Source organism: Prionailurus viverrinus, chromosome D4, assembly GCF_022837055.1.
Source record: "Prionailurus viverrinus isolate Anna chromosome D4, UM_Priviv_1.0, whole genome shotgun sequence".
Taxonomy (NCBI): Eukaryota; Metazoa; Chordata; class Mammalia; order Carnivora; family Felidae; genus Prionailurus; species Prionailurus viverrinus.
This window is the reverse complement of record NC_062573.1, coordinates 47,978,563-47,991,727: the sequence shown is the minus strand read 5'-3', so window position 1 is coordinate 47,991,727 and position 13,165 is coordinate 47,978,563. Positions and strand designations below refer to the sequence as shown.

At 40.3% G+C, this 13,165-nt stretch overlaps 1 protein-coding gene across 9 annotated transcripts in view; it reads right to left on the bottom strand.

Annotated features, from left to right (window-relative positions):
• Positions 1–221: 221 nt before the first annotated feature.
• The window catches only part of FREM1 (FRAS1 related extracellular matrix 1), a 285,770-nt gene continuing 272,826 nt past the window's right edge, over positions 222–13,165 (bottom strand). For 8 of the 9 annotated variants that reach the window (XM_047830262.1, XM_047830266.1, XM_047830264.1 and 5 more), the window contains one exon: positions 10,069–12,237. In XM_047830262.1, the coding sequence (XP_047686218.1) occupies positions 12,032–12,237 (206 nt within the window). In that variant the 3' untranslated portion in view covers positions 10,069–12,031. Of the gene's footprint in view, positions 380–10,068; positions 12,238–13,165 lie in introns of those variants that run through there. The other variant, XM_047830267.1, reaches the window with a different exon arrangement.

Genomic DNA, 13,165 nt, shown 5'->3' with positions numbered 1-13,165 from the left:
GCTCATGGATGTCGTTCTTTCCAACCCACTGTAGTGAAGATTCTCCCCCTCTATCATCAACCTTCCTCGACTCCACCGGCCGCCTCCCACTTGCATTTATACAATCTTTGCTTATTTTGAATCTTTTAAAAGCGTCCCTTGGTTTCTTAAAAGTTTTCAGGTTCTGCACTTCGGTGCTGTCTCCTGCCTTCACGGGCAAATTTGGGAAAGAAGTGTGCAAACCCAGTCTCCACGTTCTCACGTCCCCTTGCACGTCAAGCTGCTGTAGTCAGACTTCTGATTCAGCACATCCTTAAATCCTCCTTTCCAGGATCACCCAGGCCTCCTCACAGCTGTTGAAATTCTCTGCAACATTTAGCTCTTTCTCATAAATTTGGTCCTAAATAAAATGGAGAAAGGGAGGTCAGGGCGGGCAAAGCAGCTATGAAAATCCTGAAGCTTTAAGCTGTCGGAATAGAACTGCCATCCAGTGGCTACCCAGCTCCCTGGGGGGTGGAACATTGACAAAAAGCCATCTCATCCAGACCACCAGACTTTCTTTGGGATTCTGGAAGCCAGGTCGCTTCTTTACTCGGCCATTTAGCGGTTCTTCAGACCTGGCTTGATTCGGGTGCACGTGTGTCCTAGCCAGGGAGAGAAGGTTCCTCGGAGGCAAGGTCTATGTTTGCTGGAGATGGCATTGAGATGGCGACTTTGGGAACAGGGATTTTGCTAAATGCGTTTTTCTGTTTCCTCTCTGTTCCCGGCCCCTCGTTCTCCACCTAAGAGGTTAATGGATGTTTGTTTTAATGTACCGAATCCAATAAAAAGGTGGACAGAGCCTTCTGACACAGGACCTTGCTGGGCTTTACTTTCTCAGAGGTATCTCTTTGTCCTGGAGAACTTATCCTTCATTCCCTGCACTCGGACTCTATTTTAAAATCAAATTTCCACTGAATCTGGGAAGACTCAGAAGAAAACTTTCTTGATTTCCCAGCCTGGCCACAGCCTCCGAGGAGGCCTTTGAACTTCATCATACCAGCCATACTTTCCCGGCAAGTTTCTCCTGGAGGATAATGACACTCCCAGAAAAGGTAGCTCAGGCCAGAGGACTCTGTGTTAGGTGACTTACACAGCTTGTAAATTGTTTTCCTCCAGTTGGAAGATGGGGGTGGTATGTCACCAACAGAAATGAGTGTAGGGGGCATCTGTTGAAAACCGTTTCCCTCCTGGCTACCTTGCCAGTTTCTGCTTATACAATGCAGGCAGCTTGGGGGAACCATATTGTCCCTATAAGCTCATAACACATGGACAAATGATTAAAAACACATGGAAAACAGTTCCACAGCTAAGCTAAAATTCAGATGGGAATGGAAAATCAACTTGCAAAGCTTTCAACTGACTCGGGGCCAAATGTGGGACAGAATGCTAGGAGAAGTTGCCAAAAGAGAGGGAAGTTGGGGGGAAAAAAAAGCAACTCGTGGATAGGAAACCTAAAACAATGACACCTTGTATTGACAACCCTTTCCTAAGACTCTCCAAGAGTAGGCACCAAAATCAACTCTGGAAATATTAAGACCTTCATTTTGTGAAAGATTTTAGACAGATTTATATTTTCTACCCTCCATAAATAAAGGTTGGCTTGACTATCTTGGCAATACCTATGCGGAAACATAATGTTAAGTATCTGTAACATAAATATTAGAATATTACACATTTTTCCCTTCGAGGTGTGGGAATTAAGCAACAAGGTGACATGAGACAAACTGTGAAAAATCATGACAATAAAATGCAAAGGCAAAGCAGAACTCTCCAGTAAGACTTGCTTTCTGTGGCGTACCTGACCCTGGGCCCAACTTGGCCATAGAGCTGGGCGGGCCTTAGTCACAACTGCGGCAGTTCAATCCTCCGTTCAAATCTGAAACTCTAGGAAGCTTGTTATTTGAGGCTGGCCACTAAAATGACCCAAGGATTCTGGTGGGTAGGGAATCTGTAGGCAAGGAGATTTCCTGGGAGGGGAGCCAGTTTCTGCTGGTTTTTTTCTGTCCGTTAACTTCCGGTCCGAATCCTTCCTGACTCCCATATGACCTGAACCACCTTTCTCTCCATTCAGCACCATTTAATTTTTCATGCATTCTTTGGGGGGCACGATGGATCCTCCATACATACAACAAGTGTGTTCCTTAAATGCTGAATGCAAAAGGAAATTTTGAAAGTGTGGCTCCAATGGAGGAGCCATTCTTAGAAAATAACTATCCCTCAAGTCCTTAGCAACAAACAATTCTTCCTGTCATGAGAAAAACCATCTGCTAACGTGTCGCTCTTTATAATGAGATTTGTGTATCATAGATCATGTCTGAAAGCAAAGCATATTGGGGTTTTAAAAAGGGCTTCCCTGGTCATCTGGATTTCTCCAAAAACTGGAAACATTTCCATGTTCAACACAAATGTCCTAACATGTGGGAGAGTTCTCACTTGTCATATGGAACTTTAAAACCCCAAGTTTCCCACCCCCAGATCCTCCTTCCCTGTTTACTGGTAAGCACAAGCACTGCTTAAAATAGTCACTCTCTCCCAGGTACTTTGAATCTCTCTCTCTTTCTCTCTCTCTCACAACAATTTTTCCAGGAAGTTATTGTTGTCCCATTTTATCTTTTTTTTTTTAATTTTTATGTTTATTTATTTTTGAGAGAGTGTGAGCAGGGGAGCAGAGAGGGAGAGGGAGACAGAGAATCCGAAGCAGGCTCCAAGCTCTGAGCTGTCAGCACAGAGCCCGGCACGGGGCTCGAACCCACAGACTGACAGATCAGGACCTGAGCCGAAGTCGGACGCTTAACTGACTGAGCCACCCAGGTGCCCCCCCCCATTTTTTCCTAAGTTATTTATTTGTGAGAGAGACATAGACAGCACAAGCTGGGGAGGGGCAGAGAGAGGGAGAGACAGAGAATCCCAAGCAGGCTCCGCACCATCAGCACAGAGCCCGATGCAGAGATCGAACTCACAAAACTGTAAGATCATGACCTCAGCCAAAACTGAGCCACCCAGGTGCCCCTGTCCCCATTTTATAGATGAGAAATCTAAGTTTAAAGAATTTCAGGTACATAGCAAGTAAATGATAGAACTATGATATAAACCCACCTCATGTTTTTCCTTCATGTCAGCTCGCTTTTTTCAATGCAGCCATTAAAATGGTGCCCACATTATTTTATATTCTGCTACTTTAAAGTAACATTACGTGATAGAATTATCACTTTAATGGAGACAATATACTCTTCCATTAAGCATTCTTCTGTCATTGGATATTTAAGTCATACAATTTTACTCTAATATTTTATTGCCCTGAAAGAAAGATATCGTTATGTTTATAGCTCTCTTTCCTTTTGAGAAATTTCCACGTGGTAGAAATTACTGTTTCTTTCTTGAGACAGCTTTATTGAAATATAATTGACATACAATAAACATGTAAAGTGTACAATTTGATAGATTTAGACATATATATGTATATCTGTGAAATTATGACTATAATTGAGATGGTGAATATGGGTGCACCTGGGTGGCTCAGTCGGTTGAGTACCTGATTCTTGATTTCGGTTGAGGTCATGATCCCAGGGTTGTGGGATTGAGCCCTGGGTCATCAGGCTCCATGCTGAGTGTGGGAGCCTGCTGGAGATTCTCTCTCTCTCTTTCTCTCTCTCTCTCTCTCTCTCTCTCTCTCTCACTCTCTGTCTCCTTCTGCCCTGTCACCTGCTTATCTTCTCTCTTAAAAAAAAAAAAGATAGTGAATATGTCCATCGCCCCTAAAAGTTTTCTTGTGTCCCCTTTCAGTCCTTTCCCCCGCCTTTTCCTATCCTCCTCTCCCATTCCCAGGTAACATCCGATTTGCTTCCTGTACTATAAAGTCTGCACTTTCTAGAAATTTCTATAAATGAAGTACATATACACTATGTGTTCTTTCTTGTCAATCTCTTTCGCTCAGCATAATTATTTTGAGAATCATCTATGTTGTTGTAGCAATATCTCATTTGTTTTTATTTCGAGAGAGATTTCATGGCAAGGATATACTATAATTTGTTTACACACTCGCACAATAATGGACATTATTTGACTGCTACAAATAAAGACGCTATGAACATTCATAGATAATTCTGTGAATGGTAATACCCACTCCATTCTCTTGGGTAAATACCTAAGAGTGAAATGGCTGGATCACATGGTAGGCATGTGTTCAACTTTTTAAGAAATTGCCAACTTGTTTTCCAGTGTGGTTGGACTATTTTATATTTCACCAGCGTGCATAACAGTTGTGATTTCTTCACATCCTCCCCAACACTTGGTATGGTCAGTCTTCATAATTTGAGTCATTCTAACAGGTGTGTATCTCACTGTGGCTTTAATTTACAATTTCTTTTTTTTTTTAAGTCTTATTTTTATTTATTTTGAGAGAGAACACACAAGCACGGTTGGGACAGAGAGAGAGAGAATCGCAAGCAGGCTCTACACCGTCAGTGCAGAGCCCAACATGGGGCCGGAGTCCACAAACTGTGAGTTCATGACCTGAGCCAAAGTCAAGACGCTTAACCAACCGTGCCACCTAGGTGTCCTAATTTACAATTCCTAACGACTAATGACTGATATGGTGACATATTTGCATTTACTTATTTGCCATCTATATAGATCTTCTTGTAATGTATCCGTTCAAATCTTCTGCCCGTTTAAAAATTTGTTTATTAGTGGGGGTACCTGAGCGGCTCACTTTAAGCATCCAACTCTTGATTTCAGCTCAGGTCATGATGTCACGGCTTGTGGGTTCAAGGTCCACATCAGGCTCTGTGCTGACAAGGAGAGAGACTACCCCTCCCCTGCTCAAGTTCTAACTCTCTCAAAATTAGTAAAGAAACTAAAAATCATTATAAATAAATAAATAAATTAATTAATTAATTAATAAAATAAAATTCTTATAGATTTTTGAGGGTTTCTTTTATATAGTGTGAATATAAGTTCTTTATCAGAGATAGAGATATGCATAGTAAATATTTTCTCCCAGACTGTGGCCTGTCTTTTCTTAACCGTGGCTTGATCAAGATGTATTATCCTTTCGTATATATCGTTGGCTTTGAAGTGGTAAATTTTTGTTTAAAGGTTTTCTATCTATATTCATGGGGGATATTGGTCTGTAGTTTCCTTATAATATTTTTAATGGTTTGGTACCCGAGCAATCCTGGCCTCAGAACGAACGAGTCAGAAAGTATTCTTTTGCGATTTTCTGGATGAGTTTTGTAGACTTGGTGCCATTTCTTCCTTAAATATTTGTAAAATTCAATAGTGAACCTATCTGGGCCTTCCTTAGTAATCTGTGTCCTCTCTCATTTTTTTCTCATTGGTCCAGGTAGAGATTTGTCAATTTTATCAATATTCTGAAAACAACAAGCTTTTGGTTTCATTTATTTCCTCTATTTCTTTTTTCCATTTCATTGATTTCCACTCTGATATTTTCTATTTCCTTATTTCTGCTCTCTTATTTTTCTACTTTCTTAAGGTGGAAGCTAAAGTTAAGACCTTTCTTCTTTCTAATACATCTAGTGTGATAAAATTTCCTCTTAAGTAATGCCTTGAGTAATGCATCCCACAATCTTTGATGTGCTGTGTTTTCATTTTTATTCAGTTCACCATACTTTTTAATCTTCTCTTTGATTTCTTCTTTAACCCATGAGTTGAAGAAGTTTCTAATTTAGTTTCCAAACACATAGGGGTTTTCCAGGGATATCTTTGTTATTGATTTTTAATTTAACTCCATTATGATCAGAGAACATATTTTGTATAACTTAAATCCTTTTAAATTTATTGAGACTCATTTTATGTCCCAGAATATGGTTCATCCCAGCAATGTTTCCTGTGCACTTGAAAAAAATATCTATTCTGCTGCCGTTGGGTGGAATGTTCTAGCAACGTCAGATTAATTTGGTTAACAGTATCCACATTTCTCAATCTTTACTGATTTCCTGCCTGCTTGTTCTATTAATTATTGAGAAGGGTATTAACATTTTTTAATATAATTATAGATTTTTTATTTCTATCAGTTTTTGTTTGTGTATTTTTAAACATGGTTATTAGATGCATAAATATTTAGAACTATTATGTCCTCTTGATGTATTAACCCCTTTAAATGATAAAATAAGCTCCTTTAACCTTGGTGATATTCTGCTCTAAAATCATCTACTCTGATATTAATATATCTGCTTCAGCTTGCTTTTGACTAGTTTTGGTATAGTATATATTTTTTCATTTCTCTTCTGTAGAGTAAGTTGGGATTGATTGCCTTTGGGAAGCAAAAATACAGATGGGGATAGAAGCAAAAGGTGAACTCATACTTCGTTGCTTGGAAAAAGTATTGCGGGTTACCATAAGGCCCTTAATGGAAGTGTTGGTTGATTTTTGTTCCTTTCTGTCTTAAGATAAACTAGGCTTTATTGCCTAGGAGACTATAAGACCTATAAAAACTGTTCAAAATGAACAGTTATGTGTGTAAGTTACGAGGAGGGTGTATTCATTTCCTGCATGATCCTGTTCTAAAGACTTGTAGAATTATTTTTAGAAAATCAGGGCATTCTGGACATTACACATATCCAGACACACTCCGCCATCAGTAACAGCCCTCCGTGATTAATGGAGAGAAAGGAGGAAGATCAATAAAGCCGTACTGTAAGTTACAAAGTATGTCCAATCAACATTCTCTTCCCCTTAACCAACTATATAAATAAACAAAAAACTGGGTGAGACATGAGGCAAAGACTGGAAAAAGTATCTTGGATGAATCAGATAAACACACAGCAAATATATCAACCCCTTTATAGCTTTCTAAAATAAATTTTTACATGGTGGCTTTAATAGCACTGTTCTTGAGAGATATACTTCCTATAACATAACACTCAACATTTTAAAGTGCACGCTTGAGTGGTTTTTAGCATATTCACTATGTTCTGCAACCACCACCACTAATTCCAGATCATTCCATACCCTCAAAAAGAGCCTCTGTACCCATCAGCAGTTAGTTTCAGTTTCCCCCTCCCCCACCCCCGAGCAACCACGAAGCTCCTTTTCTGTCTTTATAAATATGCCTACTTTGGACATTTCATATGAATGGATCACGCAGTACACAGACCTTTCCTGTCCATCTTCTTTTACTTAACGTTATGTTGTCAAGCATATGTCAAAAATACTCATCATTCAAAGGTATTGTACTTGAATTTAAGCAAACCATTTGTTCAGAGTGGCAATAATTAGAATAGGTTGCATACTTGGAAGAGATTCAGCCTACAATTTGCAAATCTCTAGTTCTAGTGCTAATCTCTCCCCACTTCAACTTTTTTTTTAAATAATGCTTTCATTTATTTTTGAGAGAGCGCGAGAGGGGGACAGAGGATCCAAAGTGAGCCTGACGCAGGGCTCGAACACACAAACCACGAGATCAAGACCTGAGCCAAAGTCAGATGCTCAACGGAGGAAGCCATCCAGGCGCCCCTCTCACTTTAACTTCTGAAGGCTTCAGTGTTCTCTGCTCTACAATAAAGATACTAGGTGAGATGATATGATTGTTCTCTCTTTATCCTGTTCCTCTGAGTAACTTAAAGACACAGAGACACATACTGCTTGTCTTGTTGCAAAGATCAATCGGCTAGATTTGAAAACTTTAGTTCCTAACTTGATCGGGAGACAGGGAATTTGGGACAGCTACTCTCCGCAACACTTTGACTTGATTATAAGCTCAGGAAGTAATACCAATTTCTTAATCAGGAGAGAAATATTACAAAAGACAGCCTGAACTCTCCATATGGGGGTGTGTTTCCCTTCAATTCTGAAAAGGGATAATGTAATCAATGGTTTTCACTGTGACGTCCTCCCTAATAAAAAATTTCACGCTTAAAAAAAAAAAAGAAATTTGCATGTGTACACTATACTTTTATATTTTTATTTTCCTATCTCATTCACAATAATATCTCTAGTAGGATTGGCACGTAATATTCCATATTTGTTGAATAAATGGTAGATGGATGAGTGGATGGGTGGCTGAGTAGATGGATGAAAGCCATGTAACTAAAGGTTGCTTTAAACAGTAAGGATAAAAAAGACATGTTGAGTTTTCTTTCCCATCCCTTCTTACCATGGATAGAGTAAATACAAAACGTTAGGGGCGCCTGGGTGGCTCAGTCAGTTAAGCGTCTGAGTGAATTTCGGTTCAGGTCATGATCTCAGTTTTGTGAGTTGAGCCCAGCCTCGGGCTCTGTGCTGACCATGCAGAGCCTGCTTAGGATTTTCTCTCTCCCCCCTTTGTCTGCCACTCCCCTACTCACACTTCCTCTGTCTTTCCCAAAATAAATAAACTTAAAGAAATAATAAATATAAAATGTTAAAAATTAAAGCAACAGTGGTTCAGAAGTAGAAATAAGATCATTTTATTAATTTTGATACAACACTAGAAACAGTACATTGAACGTGAGGCTTGGTTGCAAAAATTAATCAGCACCAGTTCTTGGTTTGAATTATACAGAACCATAGTGTTCATGAAAAAACATGTGCGTGTTCTTTTTGGCTGTATTAAAAATATACAAAAATAGGGGGCGCCTGGGTGGCTCCGTCGGTTGAGCGGCCGACTTCGGCTCAGGTCACGATCTTGCGGTCCGTGAGTTCGAGCCCCGCGTCGGGCTCTGTGTTGACAGCTCAGAGCCTGGAGCCTGTTTCAGATTCTGTGTCTCCCTCTCTCTGACCCTCCCCGTTCATGCTCTGTCTCTCTCTGTCTCAAAAATAAATAAACGTTAAAAATATACAAAAATGGAAATGTAAATAAGGGTCACCTGGTTCATTTTTTACCATTCCTTGGAAGGAGATGAAATAATTATCATCTGTTTTTAAGTTTATGTTTAGCAAAATATATGCCATACATATATATGTATATATATGTATGCTTTGGTTAAAAAGCAAAGATCACAGGATACTGAAAAGCTACACCCTGTTTAGCTGGGTTGATGCTCTTGGATAGAGGGGACTTTTCCTAAGGTACTCGAGTCTGGGGAGAAGAGCCGGGTGGCACGTAAGTCTTTCTTTCTGATGCTCTCCTTCTTAGCTACCACCTGTCCCATCTCTTCTGCTCAACCCTTCTCTCCTCTCTCCTATAATCTCCCCTTCCTGTTCTACCATTACCCCATTTCCTTCCTTCCTGCTCCCACCAGAACCTGACAGGTGACAATGACCGATCTTGGCGGAGAGAACATGACGATAATTTACTTTTTTTTAAGCTTTTATTTTTTGGGGTACCTGGGTGGCTCAGTCGATTCAGCATCCACTTTAGCTCAGGTCATGATCTCGCAGTTTGTGGGTTTGAGCCCCGTGTTGGGCTCTGGGCTGACAGCTCAGAACCTGGAGCCTGCTTCAGATTCTGTGTCTCCCTCTCTCTCTGCCTCTCCCTCACTCGTGCTCTCTCTCTCTCTCTCTCTCAAAATTAAACATTAAAAAAAAATTTTTTTAAGATTTTAAGTAGTCTCTACATCCGACCTGGGGCTCAAACTCACAACACCAAGATGAAGTGCTGCACATTCCATCAACTGAGCCAGTTAGGTGCCCCCCCCCGCTCCTTTTTTTGCTTGTGTGTGTGTGTGTGTGTGTGTGTCTGTTTATTTTTCAGATGACAACCATTTACTTCTTTTTCCCCCCTGAGTCAAAGGGGAATGGAGAAAGGAATATGAGAAAGGAATAAGTTCATGATAAATATTGCCCAGCTGCCCAACTTGTCCGAATGCTTGTTTGTTATCTTCTTTCAATTACTTGGCTATTACAACCTGATTGCTGCCTTCACAAGCAGGAATACTTAAAAATATTATTCTCGGGGCGCCTGAGTGGCGCAGTCGGTTAAGCGTCCGACTTCAGCTCAGGTCACGATCTCGCGGTCCGCAAGTTCGAGCCCCGCATCGGGCTCTGGGCTGATGGCTCAGAGCCTGGAGCCTGTTTCCGATTCTGTGTCTCCCTCTCTCTCTGCCCCTCCCCCGCTCATGCTCTGTCTCTCTCTGTCCCAAAAATAAATAAACGTTGAAAAAAAAATTAAAAAAAAATATTATTCTCGTATTTCTAGTCACTATACGAATCAAAACACCCACTCCTTGTGCTAACATTTGCAATTACACTTACATATCATTGTCATTTCAGAAAAGTATGATAAAATCTACCGCACTGACCAGGCTCTACTTAATAGCCATGGTTCTGGATTCCCAGTTTTAACTAGTTAACATAGTCCTAGGGTTTTAGTAGGAAGAAGTGGCCCCTGAGTTCTCCATTTCTTGAATTTTTACTTTCCCTCCTCGGATGGACCTCTTTAGGTAAACAACTCATCGTTTCTTTAACTGGCATCTCACCTGCCCACACTGCAGAGGCCCGTGGACCAGAAAGGATCGGAGCTGGTGTGGAGGGCGGGTTTTGCATCTTTTGGTTAAATACTAGAGAATGCTTGTGTCCTACAAGAGATCTGGATGTTGTATCAGTCCAGACTACTCGTGATACCTAAGGTAAGGAGCCTTCTGACTCTGCGATGCCATTAATACCTAAACTTTATCCCAGCTGCTCTTTGTAAATACTTCTAATAACTAAAATCTTGATAAATGAGCAGAAATAAAACAAGCTGGTCATGCGTTATATCCAGAAACCGGACTGAATCTCTTCAGTTTATTTTAGTTTTACTGAACATGTTATTATAATAAAACCTGCACCAAAGCTTTCGTCTACTTGGGAACCCCATTTTGATGCTGAAATTACACCGGCGCTCAGAGAGAAAGTTACATTTGGCACAACCGTTCTTTTCAGTGATTATGAAAAGAGGAAAATTTAGAACGCATGCTTCAGAAGTAAATTTCTAATTTCCTGTAATTAAACCTTGATTTCAGATGGGAGTTCTTGTAAGGCTGCAACACGTCTCACTGGTACAAAAATGTTTTGTTCCGCTGATATTACAAATTAATAAGGTACCTTTATGTTAGCGAATCAAGTTAGCGTGCCATTTCTACAAATATTAAAGACTTCAGGGCTCAAAATTATATCAAAATCCTTCCTGAGAATATAGGTTTTCAATGGCTCTGTTTTCAGTATTATTTTTCTTTGTTCATCAACATAGTTCATTGGGACACTTCTGAGGAAGCAGCGTTTTTCTTCCAACTTGTAACCCTCATTCACATATACTCTGTTTCAAACGTCCTTGACAAATGTCACTGCGTACTACACACACAAATGAAAAGAGAGGCTCGTGTGGCTTCAGATTTCTCATGAATCTATAAGGCCAGGGAAATGGAACGATTGGCTTTGGCATGGTACAAGGCCAACGTTTTCATTGAAGAAAGCAATCTGTCTCACGAGTGGTGATGGGTAGACCTCTGGGGTACAGGTAGCCTCTGGATTCTCACTTGAACTAGAGCTTTGCAAATGAGTTTCCATCTGTGAGATTCGCCCATGTAAAGCCTTCCTTTTCCACCACGGACAATACTCCTTTTTATCCACAGCCTCTTATCTTAGGTTTCACATGTGAAAGACCTCCAAAGGGACAAAGCAATGATGGCACCTCAACTGTGATTTAAGGAACCGGTAGAATTTCTTTTACTCAGACTGAAGTGGGAGAAGCACCAGCAATACAGATTTTGGAATGGGCTCATTTGAGATATTGGGATTAAAAAAAAATCCAAGGACCATGAAATTGGTACTGACTCAGATATGGAGTGGGGTCAGGGTGGGAGTCTCCTGGAATCAGCATATCTTGGACCATATAATACTTCAGGTATTTATTCTGAAATGTATTGAAATCCAAGAATTGTCTGTCTTCCCTAAAGAAATATTCATTGATCGATCTTCCTGGAACTCTTCTTCTATGTTCCTTTTTTACCAGATAGAATCACTCATAAACTATGATTAAAAAAAAACAACGTACCAAGTCAATCATGACACCTTGTCTTCCATTGAACAACATGTACAAATCCTGTAAATAAATAGGTGAGAAATTCCAAGTGGGCACCTGTAAGGCTAGTTACTTTTCGAGTTTCCTGGAGCACACGTAACTGTGAGGTTTGCTCTTGCTACAGTCCTGCGTTTGCCATTTCCCTTGCCTTTGAGCCAAAACACAGTTCTTCCCAGGCTTTGAACGTTGAGGGGGGCCTTTCCTCCAGTTGGTGAAGACGACAGGTTCACCACCAATCCACTCCCAGTGGCCAGCATGCACTTGGTCATTCAAACCTGATGTGAACCAAAGAATGTGCCAAATTATTTTATTACATTTATGCTTGGGTATCACGTCAGTCCCTTGCTCTAATCTCAGCAATCATGTACAAACATGAGCCTACGTTCTGAAACACAGAATAGGATCTGGGAATCCTAAGACACAGTTGAGAACATTTGGCCGATCCGAATCCAAATCCTCGCTAGTTGAGCATCTTCGGGCAGGTTAGTTAACCACTTTGAGTTTTAGTTTCCTCATCTAAGAAATGGGAATAAAAATAGTATATCGAGGGCCATTTTCAGTATGAAATAAGATAATGCATGTACGTTTCACAGCACGCATGCATGTCTAATAAATGGCAATTATTATTCGTTTTATTCCACAGGCAGAACTCCTATCCCAGGGAAACAGGTTACACTCTTGTCTATAGTTCTTCTTCTTTGCTATTTAAATCTCTCGGTTTTCATGTTCGAAAGTAGCTTAACTACATATTATTTTTAGTCTGGAACGTACGATTTTTTTTCAGTCTGCTATAATTCCAACAAAAAGCAGCTTTTCTCAACTTGCCTCTCTACTCCCACTGGCAATTTTACAAATTACACTTCAGTGTTGCAAAGCTTTTGTAATTTTTCTTAAAGAAACATTCCTCCTCCTCGCTCTCCTTCATAATAGAAATAAAGAGAATAAAATCAGAAAAGAATCCCCTGTAACAGCATGATCTGACATCTCTCAACCAAATTTAACCATGAAAATAGTCTTAGCTGCATAACCTATAACCTCCTGAGTGAGCCTCCCTCAATATTTTGGGGTAGAATAAAATGAACTATCTCTCCTTCCGGATCGTTTCCTTGCATCTTTGATCAGAAGATGCTATGCCTAAGTATTCTGTGGGAACAGAGCCTTGAAATCAGTCATTGTGGAAGTGGAGAAAATGTCTCCTCTAGC